The sequence below is a fragment of the Pocillopora damicornis genome, chromosome 10 (assembly GCF_964200805.1).
Source record: "Pocillopora damicornis chromosome 10, jaPocDami1.2, whole genome shotgun sequence".
In the NCBI taxonomy this organism is placed as follows: Eukaryota; Metazoa; Cnidaria; class Anthozoa; order Scleractinia; family Pocilloporidae; genus Pocillopora; species Pocillopora damicornis.
The window spans coordinates 5,211,531-5,231,867 of NC_142679.1; the positions used below are offsets into that span (position 1 = coordinate 5,211,531).

Here is a 20,337-nt window from a genome sequence, read left to right on the forward strand (position 1 = left end):
TTCTTAAAATCTCCCATTTCTAAGAGCAAACAAAATCTACAAATCACTAACTATCAATACTGTAAAAAATCGATTAATTCATATCCTTGACGTAATAAAACAAATTTCACGCATCTGAGATCGCGATTCTTTCCTTCAAAAGTAAAAAGATGTAAATACGTCTGGCTTCAGCGGCGTATAACCACGGCGAAGAAGACATATATTAAATTTCGATTCAAAAATACTACAAGTTCAGTTCTGTACAGATTGTCTATCACTGATTGCCGTTGCATTCTTGGGGTATAAATCTAACTTGAAGACCCCACACTAAGTTTCTTATACGTAAGTACTATTAGTGCCGATAAAGAGCTGTACAAGACAGTTTCTCTTATTGCCAAACTGATTTATTTGATATGATTATATGATTTATTTATCTGAGAGTAATAGTGCAGGCCTCACTGCACTCACCCTGTCGTCCATTAACATCAGTAGCGCGTACCAAGAAGTGGCACTTATTGCCGGGTGATAACTGAGTCAGAATGCAAGCCATAGGAAGCGTCAACGCCTTGACGACTCCAATCTTCTTCCACTGGTGAGGGTTCTCCGTTGTGCCGCCGTCCTAAAGGGCAAACAGTTGCTAGTTCATTATAGGCGCGTGTCTCTTCTCAAGAGCCATGTACCACGACAGAACGATACCGCTTGGAGCCACCGCTATGGAGACATTAAATTTCGGAGGGGGTCTCTGTTGCTGGAGATACTGGGGGATGTTGCCCTGAACTCGGCGGTAAACCCTGTTGGGCAGGCGGTTGGGGTCTTATAGATAATTGTGAATGGCTTTGCAAGGCGAATAGCAAAGGAGTTTGAGTAGCCAATCAGAGCGCGCCTTCATTGCCATCCACCGTTTAAAGTATAAACTAATTTCTAAATCAAATTCAATGGCAGATCTCTCCCTTTAAGGAAGAGGTACCACTTATAAAAAATCTTTCACAAAAAAAACACCTTGTTACCTAGGTCTCACAGTCTTTGATTTTGCTTCCATCCCGCCTTTTATACATTGTATCATGAACCTGTACATTTATTTTACACAGTTGGAACCAGTCTTGAGACATGGTTTGAGGACCAATGCTAACCTGGGCTCAGTTGTTGGAAGGCTGATTAGTGCTAACCTGGGGTAAAATTTTAATCCAGGTTTCCTTACTGCTTTGTTAAAAAGCCTTTTTTGGATAATTTTCTTTATTTTTTAAAAGGCATCCAATCATCAAATCGTAGACAAAACAAATTGTAATGAATTTTCTTCTATAGCTTTAACCCTATAACTCTCAAGATCTGATTATTAATTTCCTCCTCTACCTGCTTAACATTTCCTTGTAAATTAGTTGCGAGAATTAGATCAAGATAACAACTTCTACCTGATACAAATGAATATTCTCATTACCTGTTTGCTGGATAGTGCATGGATATTGTAAGGAGAAGTTACATGTGAATCACCTGTGGAAGTTTAAAGGTTAAGATCTGATATCAGATTTCACACTAAACATGAGGCTACCTGAACCCAGCTTTGCACAACATGGCCCAAGGATAAAGACAAGGACAGCCTCAGTTAAAGTAAAACTCAATTCCCCTTAAGTCTTAGTGTCCTTTCCATCCTTTCTGGGTGAAAGTTTCTTCTTAGTTTCCTCCTCAGCTTTTCCTCTGCTCCTTCTTCGACCTTCAGGACAGATCTTGGAGTTAAGATGGAACTCGCACATTGGACTTACAGGAAGACATGTCTGTTGACCAAATCCAACCAACAATACATTCAGTTCATCTCACTCCTCTCTGAGAAAACAGAAAAAGAATTCACTAATTTAGTCTCTGAAACCACACACTCTAATTATTTAATTGTTGGTTATTGGTAAACAGCATATGATAGTCAAGGTTTGCTATGCATCTAGAGAACCTTCAATCTAGGTCTCAAAGTCCTTAAAAATTTCCTTTTTCCATTACGGTCCTTGAAAGTCAGGAAGGACCAAAAGCCTGTTTATTTCAGAATATTTGTAAAAGTTGTTTGGAACTTGCACAATATCTGGGTCTCTAAAATGTGGCAGTGAGTGAAAAGGCTTTGGCTGGGAAGGAGCAAAATACCTGGTGAAGAGAATTTGCATAACTTGGTATCATTCAAAATCACTTTTACCTTGGAAGTCAGCTTTCTACAGCAATTCTAGTTTCTTCCAGCAGTTTAGTAGGTTTTTTGACCCATCAGTCTGTTAGAAATTCTATGAACATGAGTATCAACTCCAATTCCAGTCACTTGTCCCCAAGCCACGTTCATGGTAATATGCGCAATTTTTGGGCCCACACCTGGAAGTTTGACCAGCTCTTTTTCTGTTGGTGGAATGTCTCCATTGTAACTCTCAGCACAAATTTTAGTGGCATTCTTGATGTACTCAGCTTTTTTCTACAATCAAAGCATAATTATAATAAGTACCCTGGGAAATACTCTATGTTGTACCAAGCCATAGTTCACATTGATAGGATAAGTTTAACCCTTTAACTCCCAAGATCTGATTGCTAATTCTCCCTTCTAGCTGCTACACATATCCTTGTAAATTAGTTACAAGAAGTTGTTGTTAGATCAAGACAACAATTTCTACCTGATAAATTTGAATATTCTCATTACTTTTTTGCTGAATAATGTAAGGATATTATTGTGAGAAGTTTTATATTGATCACATCTGGAAGTTAAAGGGTTACAAGTTAAAAATGGAGTTCAGTGTCATAGATTTTGAACCATTTTTGTTGCTTCTTTTTCTAATTTTAGACTTCTGCAAGTCATTTTTGCAACAAGGGGGAGGGAGGAAGGGGACTCAGAGGGTTCTATGGAGGATATATAAACCAATCTACCCCTCTTTGTAAGTGAAAAAGTGACAAGTGAAAATAATAAAACAACTTGGTATATAGATTCAGTAACATGCTAATATTAGATCCCCCTGAACCCTGTTTAACACGACTGATGATGAAAAAATTATTATCAGTAGCTACTCTAAAAAGTCCTATTAGTAAGTTTTAAAAAAATGTTCACAACTTTTATTCAATAAGGGGAGAGAAGGCCTTCAGACTATTTTGCAAGTTGCTTTCCTAGTGGGTAAATTCTGTCAAAATCAAGTTTCTAACTAAAATAAAAATTTACTCACCCTCCAGAAGCCAACAGGGTAGATAAGTTCACCAATTTTGCTTGTTGATGTTGTGAGAATGTTCTCTATTGTTAATCCATAAGCCTTTAACTTTTCCATTGCAGCAAAAGTAACTTGGTCTTTTGTTTGACTTGACAGCATGAGGGAGGTAAGTACTTGATATCAGACTGTCAGTAAAAGTGAGGAGAGATGAACCATTGATACTGGACTGTCTTAACCCTCTTTCTCCTAAGAGTGATTGGCTTCTAATTTCTCCTAACAGTTTCACCCTTGCATCAAATACTTAAAATCATGAGAAAAAAGTAAATGATGTCCAATTCTAGAAGCTCTTGATTGTCAAAAAAATTCTCCTCGTAAATTCCAGATAGTATGCAGCATAGTCAATTAGTTTTCATTGTTTGTGATAGGACAATGGTAGAATTATACTAATATTTGTAAGCACCCTCTTTCTTCCGAGCAAACTCTTCAGTTGTGTCTGATGATGTGGCAAGCTTAATCAGCAGTCACTTTGTCTTCTGATTAGAAGGGAAATTTCAATCTTATATGCAAGGTAAGATTTTTGACTTGCTACTCTTTAACCCTTTCCACCCTAACATCAGTATGCATATTCTCCACACTGTTCTTTATGCATTTCCTAAGATGCTGACAAGAAGAATTTGTTTGCCAATCAAAAGGTTTCTTTCCTAATGACCATTTCCTTAATTCTTATGACCTTAATGTGTGTTTCAGGAGTGATATTGTAGGGAGAAATCAGATGTTACTCATCCTTTGGGTTTAAAGGGTTAAATGGGAAATTTAAGAATGGTTGCCAGGATGAGGGTGTATCCTTACAGCTTTTATCCTAGTAGCTCATACATGAAGATCTCTATTGTTGCAAGTAAGAAAAAAAAAATCATCACAAAAAATTTGACAAATAAACATCAGTAAGGCAAGATCTCTGAAAATAGACTGGCCCAGTTGTCCAGGTTCTAATGAGGAGGCCTCAACCTCACCTCAGGCTGCAGAGTATAGCAGATCGTGAAGCCCAGTGCAGTGATTTTGGAATGCAATTGACTTTTAAAAGGGAACTTGTGCATGCACTGCCATACTCTGCAAACTGATCCTCACCCACCTTAACCCTTTGACATCTAAGAGTGACTAACATCTAATTTCTCATTACCCTTTAACCCTTGAATCACACATCAACGTCACAGTAGTTGTTGAACTTTTTGTAATAATTTATCTGGTCAATAAATCAAATGAAAAGTGGGATGCAATCGTTTGCTGAAGGTAAATTAACGTGTTGAAATTGACCAAGCAAAAAGTGGTAAAATTTCTACACAGTCCCCATTCTACATCATGCATTCAGTTCTTGGATAGAGAAAACAATGACAAAAACAATACATTGCCATTGGGAAAACAGATTTGTTTTACAATAGTATTAGGCTGTACAGAAATGTTACCCAAAACGTTTCTACTTCTCATAAATAAGCTTAGTTGGCTCAGAGGAGACCATTGTGTCGGCTTCCCTTACCCCACCCCACTGGTCTGCCAATTTCATCTCCTCTCACCTCTGGTGACTGGCTCTCATCAGCTGTCTTCTCGCATCCTTGTGAATCAACTGGGGCATCGCGTGTTTTTCTTAATTCACGAATATTAGCAAGCTGCTCTCTCCAGTTAAGGGGCTGCCAAGTTGAACCTTGTGTCTGTGCTGTGGATGTGTCTTTTTTACGCTTTTTGGCCGCAACATCTTCAGTTTTCTTGTCGTCCCTAGACGAGTCTTCTTCATGTCGCTTCTCGTATTCGATTTTGATGTGCCTTCTTGGTTCCTTTTGGTTCGTTGACAAAGCTGCGATTGCTTCTCTAGCCGCCGAGCGTGTTTGTCTTCCTTTTGAGGTGAAATACGGGGAAGTACTCATCCTGGAAATCCGTGAAAACAAACTGATCATATGTTTGAATCGTCAGTCTCCCCTGCATCTGCCTTTACCAGTACTATTGTGAACAGTCCTCCCCGTTCTCGCCATGGAACTCTGATTTTGGCGGGAAAGTGATGTCACTCGACCAGCTGATTACGTAATTAGTCACCACATAAAAGCCGGAGATTTGCCGAAGAATAAAACTAATTCCCTATCAGCACATCCTCTCCATTGAATTTTCTCCACACTGAACCCAAAAGAGCAAAGAATTGGCATCAACAAGAGAATAGAAACTTTACAATCTCTTGTTTGGCATCAAATATCGTCTGATGAAATTTTACTGAAAATTTTGCACTTAAGAAGTGTTCATAATTGAAATTTACACGTACTTGAGTGGCAAACACGAGAATAATGAAACATCAAAATTTTACCTTATTAAAACAACAAACTAAATCAATGGTTTTAACAGAAAACCCATGTCACTTGCGTTTAGATGGGGCGGTTTAGATGAAATGAATGAGATTGGAAGGGAGTCCTCCTTAGGTCGTGATTTAATGAGGTTGACAAGAAGATTGCGCTGTTTTAAACCTTAGTTTCTACATGTTCGTCCGATTCAGTTAAATAGGAACTGAAAAAAGTAAGTTAAAAAAAGGCTAACTACACGAGATATAAAATTTTTAATCATTCTTCTATGGCGCTTTGATTTGTCTTTTCTCTTCCCCAGTGTTAACTCCAAATGTATTGTCCGTCTCGCTGTAAATAATTTATTATGGAGTTCAAAAGTCAGGTGTTGTTTTCTTCCGTTTTAGAACGAGGCATTTGCACATATGTCTCACCCGGTAAATACTAAATAATTTATGTAGAGAGCTGTCTCACCTTATTTCTTCAAACTTTAATATAAAAGCACAATTTTTACTCATTTGTAAGTTTTTTCCTTTTGAAAGTTTTTTACACTAAGCTTGCGAATGAAGCGATGTTTAGCTGATCATTGGGATGTTAATGTCATTCCTGAACGAACAGAACAAAGCACCAAGCTCAGGATTTGGAGTTTTCTTGCAGTTTGGAAGCAATCAGTGGTTTTTTTTTACAAGGATTCAAATTGAGGTTGAGCGTTCTTGAGCGCGTTGGCGTATTTATGTATATACAGAATATACCCCTTACAGACTATGCAATTCGTACGTTGCGGGTCAGTATTGTTACGATATTTGCCCGATCGTAATAATGTTATTCCTGAATCCAAGCAGGAAGAAGCACAAAGCTCAAGGTTAAGGTTAAAATAAATACCCCAAACAGTCTCAACAATTCTTACGCTGCGGGTCTGCACCGTTTGATCGCATTAGGACAAAATTTATACGTATATTTCGGCTGGTAAGTTCTTAATAATTTATGTAGACGAGAGCTGACTCAAATTTAAATAAAAGTATAATTTTATGCATATAGAGATTTTCTCTTGAAAATTTGTAAGCTAAGCTTACGTTTTGAAGGATGTTTACCTGATCGCTTAAGTGTTATTCCTGAAAGTAAGGTCAGGACTTAAACTCTTCAGAGATTGATAAGAGGTTACTTTTAGTTGACCTAAAAGTTAGGTAAACTAACTTTTAACCTCAGTATGCTTAATAGAGCTGGGAACTGGACGTGCAATAACGAAGTTTCCTAAGGACCTTCATGTTTTGGTCCCTGTTGGCTTGCTTTGATGTTAATTTAAAGTAGACTTGAATTCACGTTACGTGCGTTCTTTAGCGCCTTCGCACATTTATGTCTAAAGGTTAAAATAAATACCCTATACAGTCTCTACAATTATTACATTGCGGGTCAGTACCTTTTCGCATCAGGACTTCAAATTTATTCGTATATCTCGCCCAGTAAGTACTTAATAATTCATGTAGACGAGAGCTGTCTCACGCTATTTCTTTAAATTTTAATAAAAGCGGAATTTTATTTATATGAAGTTTTTCTTTGGAAAATTTGTACGCCAAGCTTTCGTTTTGAACGATGTTTACCTGATCGCTAAAGTGTTATTCCTGAAAGTAGACAAAGTAAGGTCAGGACTTAAACTCTTCAGAGAATGATAAGAGGTTACAAAACGCGCATATGACATCAATATGCTTTACCCATTAACTCCCCTAAGTGACTAACATGTAACTTCTCCCTGTAACATTCACGCGTTATCCAGCCAACATGTAATGACAATACTCAAACTCATTGGGTAGAAGTTACACCAAATTCTCGTGACTTATTTACAAGGAAATGTGTAGAAGCTAGAGGGGAGAATTACCAATCAGATCTTGGGAGTTCAAGGGTCGTTAATACAGCTGCAAACTAAACCCACAATAAAGATCAGACAGGGCAAACCCTTCATGTTTTGTCTCTCTTTTTCAATATGGGTGCAATCAGTTTTTATTTAATTTTGCCTGGTTTTAAATTCTATCTTTACCTAGTTTTAAATTCTAGACATTCTACTATTATCTAGTTTAAATTCTAGACTACTGAAACTGTTAAGTTAGTTAATTCCATGGCAATTGAAAAGAAAAAAAATGCTATAATTACCGCAAGAACTGGTTCAGTCAGTGAACCAATGTCGTGAAATGTTATCAATGTCTTCCTCAGAAAATCATTCTCACTTATTTTCCTTCCTTATACTGTTCAATCGTTCTTCAATAGAAATGAAAGAGAATCCTTAATAAATATGTTAAATTTTGAAATTGATCGAGCTTTAAATAATGAATGTTATTCGTGAGACTCCTGAAACAAAAAAACCTAGAAAACTGTTAAATTAATTAATTCTATGGCAATTTAAAAGAAAAAGAATGCTACAATTAGCGCACGAACTGGTTCAGTCAGTGAACCAATGTCGTGAAATGTTATCAATATCTTCCTCAGAAAAAATTGCTCACTTTTTTCCCCCCTTAAACCGTTTAATCTTTCTTCAATAGAAATAGAAGAGAATCCTCAATAAGTGTGTCAAATTTTGAAGTTGATCGAGCTTTTAATAATTAATGTTATTCGCCAGTCTCCTGCTAAGTTTCTAGAACCTAACACATGAACAAACTGTAGATAAGAACTATTTTCACTCGAAAATTATTCATTTTCAAGTCGACGCACTAGCGACTAATTGAGGTCAAAGCCTCCTTATCACGACTTTATCTTGATCGTGAACTAATGCAAAAGCCGAGTGGAAGTAACTTGTAAACAATGCAGCGACTCACTTTACTCTTCCATTCTCAGTTTCTCTTGTGCTGGAAGTTTGCAACTCCCTCAGCCCAACATCTAACAGGAACGTCGAACCCTGGTCTGTTATCTTGTTTAAGAAGATCTGAACATCCTGAAAAAGGTAAAGCTTGACTTAAACACTTAATATGCGCACCGTAAATAATGGCAAAAATAGATCTAAGACTACACAAAGAATAGAAAACTTGACGCAGAACCAATGCGAACCGAGAAGATTTTTTGAGACTATTTAAATAGTAGGGTTGAAGGTAATGTAATCGTGATGTGCTGACTTTAATTCATCAGTTACAACACAAGCAAATTCAGTTTCGTATTTTAGCGAAAAACACATAAATACCGAGTCGCGAGTCGAAGCACTTCAACTAACAAAGCATTCAGTTATTTTTCTCTTAACGTGAGTTAGTTTCAAGCTGTCAAAATCGGCTTTTCGTGTCGTGCATTCCTCTCTAATATCGCTTCACTTGTAGCTGTAATGGAATAAAGTTAACTTCGCTCGAAAATCTCAGAGATGAACTCTCTTCACTTGTATGGTCACTTTTAGTAATGATGGAATTTTATTCACCTTCGAACGGAACTACTTCAAGTTAACGTGTTCCAGACACGATCAAACTAGAGTAAACCATGGCCAACAAGGACGATGAGGATGAAAAGGAAGACCGGTGATCGAATTCGCTGTGATCGGAGCATAAAATCGTCTGATGAGTGGGAATCTTAATTATAGGGGTTTCCAGAATTAAGAACCAACAACTTTGAAGGCTTGTGTATTTGCTTGTTGTGTATCGAAGAGTTGCGAACAGCCTAAGATAGAACTGGCCGGAAATTTACGAAAACTGAGTAATTTTCGAAACATGAGAAAAATAATTCCATGTAAAAATATGTTAATATCTAGGCAATACTTTTCACTTCCTGTCGGTTTTCAGACGCAAAAACTCACACGGGATGTTAGGAGAACACGAGAAAAAGTTGTAAATTACGACCCGAGGGTGCATGATTACCAACGTTCCAAGTGCACTGACGCCTAAAAAAATATAGAAAGTGCGCTTTCTAGCTTTTGAAAATGGAGCCCTGAGTTTACTAGTACAATGAACGATAGGCTTTCGATAAATCAAAGCGTTCCTAATATCTTATAAATTTTTACGACTTTCATCAAGTCGTCGATGTCCTCTTGATTTCTCTCTTTTTGTTTATGTAAGATATATCTTGAAGAAAACTCTCATATATGACCATATGTTTGCATCTGTTCCAGGCTACACTCTGGTTAATCACGTGATTGCTACGCCCACTGTCACGTGCCCGATAGACTGTACGTGGGAATGCCTACGGGATGCACGCTGTCGATCGTTTAATTATGCAAGCTCAGGGAAAACATGTGAATTAAGCGACCAATCAAAAGCGACAGCCCCAAATGACTTTGTTTTAAGAAAAGGCATCACTTACTACGAGCCAACGACACAGATGGTGAGTCATAGAAATTTACAGATCAGGTAGAAACTTAATCATCACCACTCAAACTGCCAAGCGCAAGAACCTTTGAAGTCGTCGGTTTTTCAAATTCCATCTTCTGAGCAAGGTGGTGTCAAAGTCATATCGAGAGGTCAAATAAATGCCTTTATCTCAGAGAACTGTATGGCTGCCTAAAACTGAACATGTACACAGAGCAGCGTTTGTAAGACCTTCATTTCTAACCCGAAAACACAGTAAGTTGAAATGTAGTAGGGCGGGAGTACAATTCAGGCAGCAATCGGGAGAATGATTTGAAATTACGAGCAGGAATGAAAACTTTAAATTACACATGCGCAGTTGATTCATATAATAAAAGTTCAGGTCGTAAGTCTAAATATTGTTATAAAACATCCAATGCTCAATGCACTTCAGAAATTTTTTCCATTTTGACTGGCTAACATTTGCTAAGTGCTTATAATTGAACAGTTGACATCAAACAATTCGGACATGAAACACCCAATCAAGCCGCAAATAAGAGCTGTTTTATTGATAAGAGAACCACTCATACCCGAGCATTTTGTTATTGACACAATTGATGTCATAAAATGCCCATTTTCTAAAAGGAAATCCCGGGTAAATATAATTTGCTAAAATAGAGACAAAATTGTTGGTCGATATACACCGGAAACGAAATTTCATTTGAAGGAAAACAGGAGAGGGAAAGATGAATTCCTATTCAAAACTTTGGAAATATCAAACTTCTATACTCATCTTGAATTAAGGGTACAGACCAACATCAAAGAGAACGGTTAGCTCTAAGAACGAGAATGTATTTCAACCTAATGAGGTATTGTCATGGTAAGTTTCAACTTATAAAAGGATGAAAGTACGTTTAACCATTCTTCCCATTTTCTCCCAGGGAGGAAATAAACCTGTTTGCGCCTCAGCTTTATGCCAAAATGGTGGAACATGTGTTGACACGTGTTGGAATCCCCGGATGTTCACGTGTGAATGTCGACAGGATTATAAAGGAGTGTATTGCGAAAAGCACAGCGGAGGTGGGTAACTCGTGACTAAATAGAAGAGAGGAACACTTAAATTTGCGATAATTTCCTTTCAGCAACAAGTCTCATATTATTTTTCTTTTGTTCCATGTATAGTGAGAAGCTGTCAGCAGCTGAAAACCCTGGGAGCGAATCAGAATGGTATTTATAAAATCAACCCAGATGGTCAAGGGGTCATAAACGTGTACTGTGACCAAACCACAGATGGAGGTGGGTGGACTGTGGTTCAAAGACGTTCCCGTCCATACAAGCAAAGCTTTAGACGAACGTGGGTAGAGTATCGAGTAGGCTTTGGCGACTTGTTCAAAGAATTCTGGCTTGGAAACGACAACTTGCACCGAATCGCCTCTTCAGACAGCATTCTTCGAATAGATCTGCACCGAACCAACGGCCAAAAGGGATATGCCAAATATGGTGGGTTTCGGGTAGCTGACGAAACAGAAAAGTATCGATGCGACATGACTTCGTACGAAGGAAACATCGGAAATGGGTTTTATGGTAATACAGATCCTAAATTGAACATCCGAGGGATGAAATTCGGCACACCAGACCAAGACAATGACAACCTCCTTGGAAAGTGTTTTCCTGATGGTGCATGGTGGGCAAATCAATGTGGCGAGGTTAATCTCAATTCAGTGAATGGTCCGGTCTGGCGTCCTTGGGCTTCTCACCCTGACCTAAATTTCTCTGAGATGAAAGTAACGCATAACTGAACAAAACTACACAAAAAAAGTCACCATACGTCACCTTCAGGGATGCAAGGAACTTGACGAAGAGATCTGGGCACTAACTAATGTAGCCTTCATAGAATTTGCAATGGAAACTCAAGTTGTCATGTAACGCCCGGTGCTGCGTGGCGTTACAACCAAAAACAGCTGCGAAGGTGACTGAAATCCATTGATATATTATTAGCATAATAATATATTGACACATAATTTAGTCTTGCACTACGTTTTAAATATCGACATGAAATCGCTTTCTTCAACTTGAAATGAAATGTGAAACCTTTCCTTCCAATGGTGATGTTCCATTAGTACCCCTCGAACAGATGTCACACATTATAAACAGACCATCATGTTTAATCCTGTTTCAAGACACCAAGAGACCAAAACAAAGTGAAGCGATTAGAAGCAAACCTTGAAGTCACAGGCCAACCACATGTTTCAAAAACTGTTATTTACAAATGGTCGGGTTTTATAGCCGTGTTAGTGAAAAAAGCTTTTACTTTCTTGAAAATAAAAATCATAAAAAAGTGTTTGTAAAATAAAGCCTTGGCAACTTCCCTGAACTTTTAAGCATATCGTTATATCATACTAATTTAATAGCCCACGAATATGTAACAAGTGCGACGCCAGTTGTTGCCATCGATGCTGGAAGTATGTACATACAAAAAGCACATTTCCTGAAGGACTGTTAAAACTATCCGTAAAAGAGGCCAGTTTGTTTCTTTACAGACTTAGTTACCACAGTCGTTAGAGAAAGGCAAAATAAAAGTAATGCTTTCTGAATTGTTTTGAGGGGCGTCGGAATATTTTGGCTGCTAAATCCTCCGCGAACCTGATCTCCTCCCTTCAACGTATTGTCGAGCAAAAAAAAACTAGACAAAAAAAGAAAGTATTGCAAGTTAGATGTTCACGAATGGTAGAACTGAAAGATTTCACTCAAGTCAAACGAAGTTCGGGGGAGCTTTCTATGACTTGAAAAAAAAAAAAAAAAAGAAAAAAAAAAAAAAAAAGGAAGGGGGTAAGGCCTCCTCTCCAGGGTTCTATCTGTTTTCCCTCAAGGTTCATGCTGGAGAGGACTGGGAAACAGGTTGACATCGCGATTTCACATTCAGCCTAAGTATTTAAGCGATCGAGTTTAAAATCCCAACACCCACACCACCTTATGATGATCCCCTATTGTTGAAAATAACACATCAAAAGGGTTGATCAATAGTTCGTTCTACCCGTCATTATACGACGACAAAAAAAAAAAAAAAAAACGACGGAAACACATTCTTAAAATCTCTCATTTCTAAAAGCAGACAAAATCTACAAATCAGTAAAATCGATTAACTCATATCCTTGGCGTAACAGATTTCACGCATCTGAGATCGCGATTCTTTCCTCCAAAAGTAAAAGATGTAAATACGTTTGGCTTCAGCGGCGTATAACAACGGCAAAAAAGACATATATTAAATTTCGATTCACAAATACTCCAAGTTCAGTACTGTACAGATTGTCTATCATTGATTGATGTTGTATTCTTGGAGTATAAATCTAACTTGAAGACCCCACACTAAGTTTCTTATACGTAAGTACCAATAGTGCCGATAAAGAGCTGTACAAGACAGTTTCTCTTATTGCCAAAATGATTTATTTGAGAGTAATAGTGCAGGCCTCACTGCACTCACCCTGTCGTCCATTAACATCAGTAGCACGTACCAAGAAGTGGTTTCCGGGTGATAACTGAGTCAGAGTGCAAGCCATAGGAAGCGTCAACGTCTTGACGACTCCAATCTTCTTCCACTGGTGAAGGTTCTCCGTTGTGCCGCCGTCCTGAAGCGCAAAAAGTTGATAGTTCATTATAGGCGCGTGTCTCTCTTCAAGAGCCATATACCACGACAAAACGATACCGCTTGGAGCAACCGTTATGGAGACATTAGGTTTCGGAGAGGGGTCTTTAGTCTCTGTTGCTGGAGATACAGGGGAATGTTGCCCTGAACATGGCGGTAGACCCTGTTGGGTAGGCTGTTGGGGTCTTATAGATAATTGTGAATAGCTTTGTAAGGCGAATAGCAAAGGATAAAAGGAGTTTGAGTAGCCAATCAGAGCGCGCCTTCATTGCCATCCACCGTTTAAGTATAAACTAATTTCTGAATCAAATTCAACGGCAGATTTCTCCCTTTAAGGAAGGGGTGCCACTTATAAAAAATCTTTCACAAAAAAACCTCCTTGTTACCTAGGTCTCACAGTCTTTGATTTTGCTTCCTTCTCGCATTTTTTTCAATGGATCACGAACCTGTACATTTATTTTACACAGTTGGAACCAGTCTTGAGACATGGTTTGAGGACCAATGCTAACCTGGGCTCAGTGGTTGGAAAGCTGATTAGTGCTAACCCAGGGTTAAATTTTAATCCAGGTTTCCTTACTGCTTTGTTAAAAAGCCTTTTTTGGATCATTTTCTTTATTCTACCTTCTCATTACCTGCTTGCTGGATAGTGCACGGATATTGTTAGGAAAAGTTATATGAATCACTTTTGGGAGTTAAGATCTGATATCAGATTTCACACTAACCATGAAGCTACCTTAACCCAGCTTTGCACAACGTGGCCCAAGGCTAAAGACAAGGACAGCCTAAGTTAAAGTAAAACTTGATTTTCTCTTAAGTATTAGTTTCCTTTCCATCCTTTCTGGGTGAAAGTTTCTTCTTAGTTTCCTCCTCAGCTTTTCCTCTGCTCCTTCCTCGACCTTCAGGACAGATTTTGGAGTTAGGACAGAACTTGCACATTGGACTTACAGGAAGACATGTCTGTTGACCAAATCCAACCAACAATACATTCAGTTCATCCCACTCCTCTCTGAGAAAACAGAAACAGAATTCACTAATTTAGTCTCTGAAACCATACACTCTAATTATTTAATTGTTGGTTATTGGTAAACAGCATATGATAGTCAAGGTTTGCTATGCATCTAGAGAACCTTCAATCTAGGTCTCAAAGTCCTTAAAAATTTCCTTTTTCCATTACAGTCCTTAAAAGTCAAGAAGGACCAAAAGCCTGTTTATTTCATAATATTTGTAAAATTTGTTTGGAACTTGCACAATATCTGGGTCTCTAAAATGCAGCAGTAACTGAAAAGGCAGGGAAGGAGCAAAACACCTGGTGAAGAAAATTTGCATAACTTGGTTTCATTCAAAATCTCTTTTACCCTGGAAGCCAGCTTTCTAAGCAATTCTAGTTTCTTCCAGCAGTTTAGTAGGTTTTTTGACCCATCAGTCTGTTAGAAATTCTATGAACATGAGTATCAACTCCAATTCCAGTCACTTGTGCCCTGAAGCCATGTTCATGGTAATATGCACCATTTTTGGGCCCACACCTGGAAGTTTGCAGAAAGTGGTCAGAATATGGTGACAGAACAATAGTGTAGTTCCACTTTCTGCATATAAACCCACACACAACCCACACACAACCCACACACAACCCACAATTCCTCCAATTGCTCTGATGAATGGCTAACGCTCAAAACGTCAGCTTTTTTACTCTTTACGCAAGCCAATTTATGTTTTCAACTCAGTTGTTAACACTAAATTACCTATTATTAGGAACAGTTTCATATTGATCACCTCTGCGAGTTAAAGTGTTACAAGTTAAAAAGGGAGTTCAGTGTCAGATTTTGAACCATTTTTGTTGCTTCTTTTTCTACTTCTAGACTTCTGCTAATGGTTTTTATAATAAAGGGGGGGGAACTCAGAGGGTTGTATGGAGGATATCAACCAATCTACCCCCTTTTGTAGGCGAAAAAGTGACAACTGAAAATAATAAATCAACTTGGAATAGCCCCCTTGATTCAGTAACATGCTAATATAAGACCCCCCTGAACCCTGTTTAACATACCTGATGATGAAAAAATTATTATCAGTAGCTATTCTAAAATGCGCCCCTACTAGTAAGTTTTTAAAAAATATTCAAAACTTTTAGTTAATAAGGGGAGAGAAGGCCTTCAGACTATTCTGCAAGTTACTTTTCTAGTGAGTAAATTCTGTCAAAATCAAACTAACTAACATAAAAATTTACTCACCTTCCAGAAGCCAACAGGGTAGATAAGTTCACCAATTTTGCTTGTTAATGTTGTAAGAATGTTCTCTATTGTTAATCCATAAGCCTTTAACTTTTCCATTGCAGCAAAAGTAACTTGGTCTTTTGTTTGACTTGACAGCATGAGGGAGATGAGTACTTGATATCAGACTGTCAGTAAAAGTGAGGAGAGATGAACCATTGATACTGGACTGTCTTAACCCTCTTTCCCCTAAGAGTGACTGGCTTCTAATTTCTCCTGACAGTTTCACCCTTGCATCAAATACTTAAAATCATGAAAATAAAGGAAATGATGTCCAATTCTAGAAGCTCCTGATTGTCTAACAAATTCTCTTCGTAAATTCCAGATAGTATGCAGCATAGTTTTCATTGTTTGTGATAGGAGAATGGTAGGATTATACTAATATTTGTAAGCACCCTCTTTCTTCTGAACAAACTCTTCAGTTGAGTCTGATAATGTGGCAAGCTTAATCAGCAGACTTTGTTTTCTGATTAGAAGGGAAATTTCAGTCTTATATGCAAGGTAAGATTTCTGACTGGCTACTCTTTAACCCTTAATTTCCACCCTAACATCAGTATGCATATTCTCCACACTGTTCTTTATACATTTCCTAAGGTTTTCTATTTGTTTGCCAACAAAAAGGTTTCTTTCCTAATGACCATTTCCTTAATTCTCATGACCTTAATGTGTGATTCAAGAGTGATATTGTAGGGAGAAATGAGATGTTACTCATCCTTTGGGTTTAAAGGGTTAAATGGGAAATTTAGGAATGGTTGCCAGGATGAGGGTGTATCCTTACAACTTTTATCCCAGTAGCTCATACATGAAGACCTCTATTGTGGCAAGTAAGAAAAAAGAAACCAAAATCATCACAAAAAATTTGACAAATAAACATCAGTAAGGCAAGATCTCTGAAAATAGACTGGCCCAGTTGTCCAGGTTCTTATGAGGAGACCTCAACCTCCTCCCACGCTGCAGAGTATGGCAGATCTTGATGCAATGCAGCAATTTTGGCATGCAGTTGACTTTTAATCAAAGTGCTCTGTGAGCAAACTCGTGAATTGACACATGATTTTTTAGATTATGTTTAATGTTATCTGGTTTAGGGAATTTTGTGGTTGATTGTCATATCTAGAGTACGAGCAGTAGTTCAGTGTTCGCTAATGTAGCAGAGAAACAAAGTAACGTTGGGATAAGAAGGCATTACAATTGAAATGATCATGTTATTACATTTGACAAGGTGGATGATGTCATGTGTTTTCAACGTCTATCATTTTTGTTTCTGGTTCAAAAGAAAAGGTTGGAAGTAAATGTGGGTGAAAAGTGAAATTTACTGTCTTTCGTTGTAAATATTAGAAAATCAAGGCAATACTGTCTTAATGAAAACATTAACGATTCCCTCTTTATCAAATGAGACAAACGGGAACGAGTTTTGAGTGATATAACTAAGCCAAGCCTGCCACCGTCATTTTGGATCTCCGCCTGGGTAGATTTAGGTCACGTGCTAGGCAACGTATGATCAATAACAAGATAGAATTTCATTTCAGGCCTATTTATCAATTTTGTGGTGTGTAACTTTCGCATTTTAGTACGTTGTTTGTATGTTGAATCTTCAAATTGTCTTGAAACTTAAAAGAAAATTGTTCTTTAAAAATTCACTGAAAATTGGTAGCTAAAATTGTTTGTTTAGGTGTTATCTGATTTTCGTGTTAACTTGTTATTTCGTCAGTCGCCGGCATCTTTTGTTGCTTCTCACAGGAAAAACACACGCGACGAAACGTAATGATCAATTTTGTCCTCATTCTCACGCTATAACAGAAAAAGCTTTGGAACATCTGTAAACTCCGAGCGCTTCGCAGTAAGTGATATTTTCAATGAATCTTCGGATTGTTTTCAAGTTCAAGGACTGTAAATTACAATTTTATGAAAAACGAAGGTTGTTCTGTTATTTCAGTGTGAATCCTTGCATGCCTGCCAGTCGCTGGCGCCGCTTGTTGAAACTAAAACGAAAAAAAAAACTCTTTTAAGATTATCATTGGCTTCTTTTTCACCCCACCACTATTCTTAGCAACAAAGGTCGCCATTTCGTCTGTTTATTGCTCGCCAAAAACTATAAAATGCACTCAAAAGCCTAAAATCTAAAAAAAGTTTACAGGAATCGACCAATCGAGCGAGCGAGCGAGCGAGCGAGCGAATGCTATTCCCCACATCGTATCTATAACTCGCTCTTGCGCATGCGCGCAATTCACGAGTTAAAAAGGAACTTGTGCATGCACTGCCATACTCTGCAAACTGATCCTCACCCACCTTAACCCCTTGACACCTAAGAGTGACTAACATCTAATTTCTCGTTACTCTATAACCCCTGAATCACACATCAAGGTCACAAGAAGAAAGGAAATAATCACCAAGCAAAAAAGCTCCTGATTGTTACACAAATTCTCCTTGTCATTACCTTAGGATATGTGAGGAGAACTGTATGGAGAATATGCAGACTATAATGTTGGGGTGTAAAGGGTTAAACATATAGCTGTTGAACTATTTGTCATAATTTATCTTATAAATCAAATAAAAAGAGGGATGCAATCAATTGCTGAGGGTAAATGAATGTGTTGACATTGACCAAGCAAAAAGGGGTAAATTTTACCCAAAACGTTTCTACTTCTCATAAACAAGCTTAGTTGGCTCAGAGGAGACCACTGTGTCGGCTCCCCTTACCCCACCCCACTGGACTGCCGATTTCATCTCCTCTCACCTCTGGTGACTGGCTCTCATCAGCTGTCTTCTCGCATCCTTGTGAATCAACTGGGGCATCGCGTGTTTTTCTCATTTCACGAATATTTGCAAGCTGCTCTCTCCAGTTAGGAGGCTGCCAAGTTGAACCTTGTGTCTGTGCCGTGGATTTGTCTTTTTTACGCTTCTTGGCCGCAACATCTTCAGTTTTCTTGTCGTCCCTAGACGAGTCTTCATGTCGCTTCTCGTATTCGATTTTGATGTGCCTTCTTGGTTCCTTTTTGGCTCGTTGACAAAGTTGCGATTGCTTCTCTAGCCGCCGAGCGTGTTTGTCTTCCTTTTGAGGTGAAATACGGGAAAGTATTCATCCTGGAAATCCGTGAAAACAAACTGATCAAATGTTTGAATCGTCAGTCTCCCTCATGTCTGCCATTATCAGTATTATCGTGAGCAGTCCTCCCCGATCTCGCCATGGAACGCTGATTTTGGCGGGAAAGTGATGTCACTCGACCAGCTGATTACGTAATTAGTCACAACAGAAAGCCGGAGATTTGCCGCAGAATAAAACTGATTCCCTATCAGCACATCCTCTCCATTGAATTTTCTTCACACTAAACCCAAAAGAACAAAGAATAGGCATCAACAAGAAATTAGAAACTTTACAATCTCTTGTTTGGCATCAAATATCGTCTGATGAAATTTTACTGAAAATTTTGAGCTTAAGAAGATCGTGATTTAATGATGTTGACAAGAAGATTGCGCTGTTTTAAACCTTAGTTGCTACATGTTCGTCCGATTCAATTAAATAGTGAGTGAAAAAAATAAGTTAAAAAAAGGCTAACTACACGAGATATAAATTTTTCCATCAATCTTCTATGGAGCTTTGATTTGTCTTTTCTCTTCCCCAGTGTCAACTCCAAAGGCCTTTGTCCGTCTCACTGTAAATAATTTATTATGGGGTCCAAAAGTCAAAATAGGTATTGTTTTCTTCCGTGTTAGGACGAGGCATTTGCACATATGTCTCACCCGATAAATACTAAATAATTTATGCAAAGAGCTGTCTCACCTTATTTCTTCAAACTTTAATATAAAAGCACAATTTTTATTTATTTGGAAGTTTTTCCTTCTGAAAGTCTTTTTTTTATGCTGAGATTGCGTTTTAAGCGATGTTTAGTCGATCGGTAGGATGTTAGCGTTATTCCTGAAGGAACAGGACGAAGCATCAAGCTCATGATTTGGAGTTTGCGTGCAGTTTGAAAGCAATCAGCATTTATTTCACAAGGATTCAAATTTAGGTTTAGCGTCCTTCAGCGCCTTTGTGTATTTATGTATAAAGAGAATATACCCCTTACAGATTATGCAATGCGTACGTTGCGGGTCAGTATTGTTCCGACTTGAATTCACGTTACGTGCGCTCTTTAGCGCCTTCGCGCATTTATAGATTAAGGTTAAAAATAAATACCCCGTACAGTCTCTACAATTCTTACATTGCGGGTCAGTACCTTTTCGCATCAGGACTTCAAATTTATACGTATATCTCGCCTGGTAAGTGCTTAATAATTAATGTAGACGAGAGCTGACTCACGTTCTCTCTTTAAATTTTAATAAAAGCAGAATCTTATTCATATTTAGTTTTTCTTTCGAAAACTTGTAGGCTTAGCTTTCGTTTTGAACGATGTTTACCTGATCGCTTAAGTGTTATTCCTGAAAGTAGACAAAGTAAGGTCAGGACTTAAACTCTTCAGAGATTGATAAGAGGTTACATAACGCGCGGATTGCCTCAAAATGCTTTACCCTTTAACTCTTATAAGTGACTAACATGTAACTTCTCCCTATAACATCCATACATTACCCGCCAACATGTAATGAGAATACTCAAACTTATCATGTGGAAGTTAATGGTCTTGATCTTACACCAAACTCTCGTGACTTATTTCATAGGAAATGTGTAGCAGCTAGAGGGGAGAATTAACAATCAGATCTTGGGAGTTCAAGGGTCGTTAATATAGCTGCAAACTAAAC

The 20,337-nt window shown here is 38.1% G+C and overlaps 1 protein-coding gene and 1 pseudogene across 1 annotated transcript; one reads left to right on the top strand and one right to left on the bottom strand.

Moving 5' to 3' along the window:
- Nucleotides 1-8,239: 8,239 nt before the first annotated feature.
- Nucleotides 8,240-12,760, top strand: LOC149038590 (fibrinogen-like protein A). Its single transcript, XM_089184159.1, has 4 exons — nucleotides 8,240-8,378; nucleotides 9,522-9,733; nucleotides 10,638-10,770; nucleotides 10,879-12,760. The coding sequence occupies exons 1-4, from the start codon at nucleotides 8,240-8,242 to the stop codon at nucleotides 11,493-11,495; spliced, it is 1,101 nt and encodes a 366-aa protein (XP_089040285.1). The 3' UTR covers nucleotides 11,496-12,760.
- A 1,389-nt stretch (nucleotides 12,761-14,149) lies between these two features.
- Nucleotides 14,150-18,707, bottom strand: LOC149038591 (endonuclease III-like protein 1; annotated as a pseudogene).
- Nucleotides 18,708-20,337: the final 1,630 nt, after the last annotated feature.

Bases quoted from the DNA above. Each gene is read 5' to 3' on its own strand.
- LOC149038590 (XM_089184159.1), top strand. From the start codon at position 8,240: ATGCAGCGACTCACTTTACTCTTCCATTCTCAGTTTCTCTTGTGCTGG. The intron at 8,379-9,521 runs GTAAAGCTTGAC...CATCTGTTCCAG, and splicing joins ATCTGAACATCCTGAAAAAG to GCTACACTCTGGTTAATCAC. The intron at 10,771-10,878 runs GCGGAGGTGGGT...TTCCATGTATAG, and splicing joins AGTGTATTGCGAAAAGCACA to TGAGAAGCTGTCAGCAGCTG.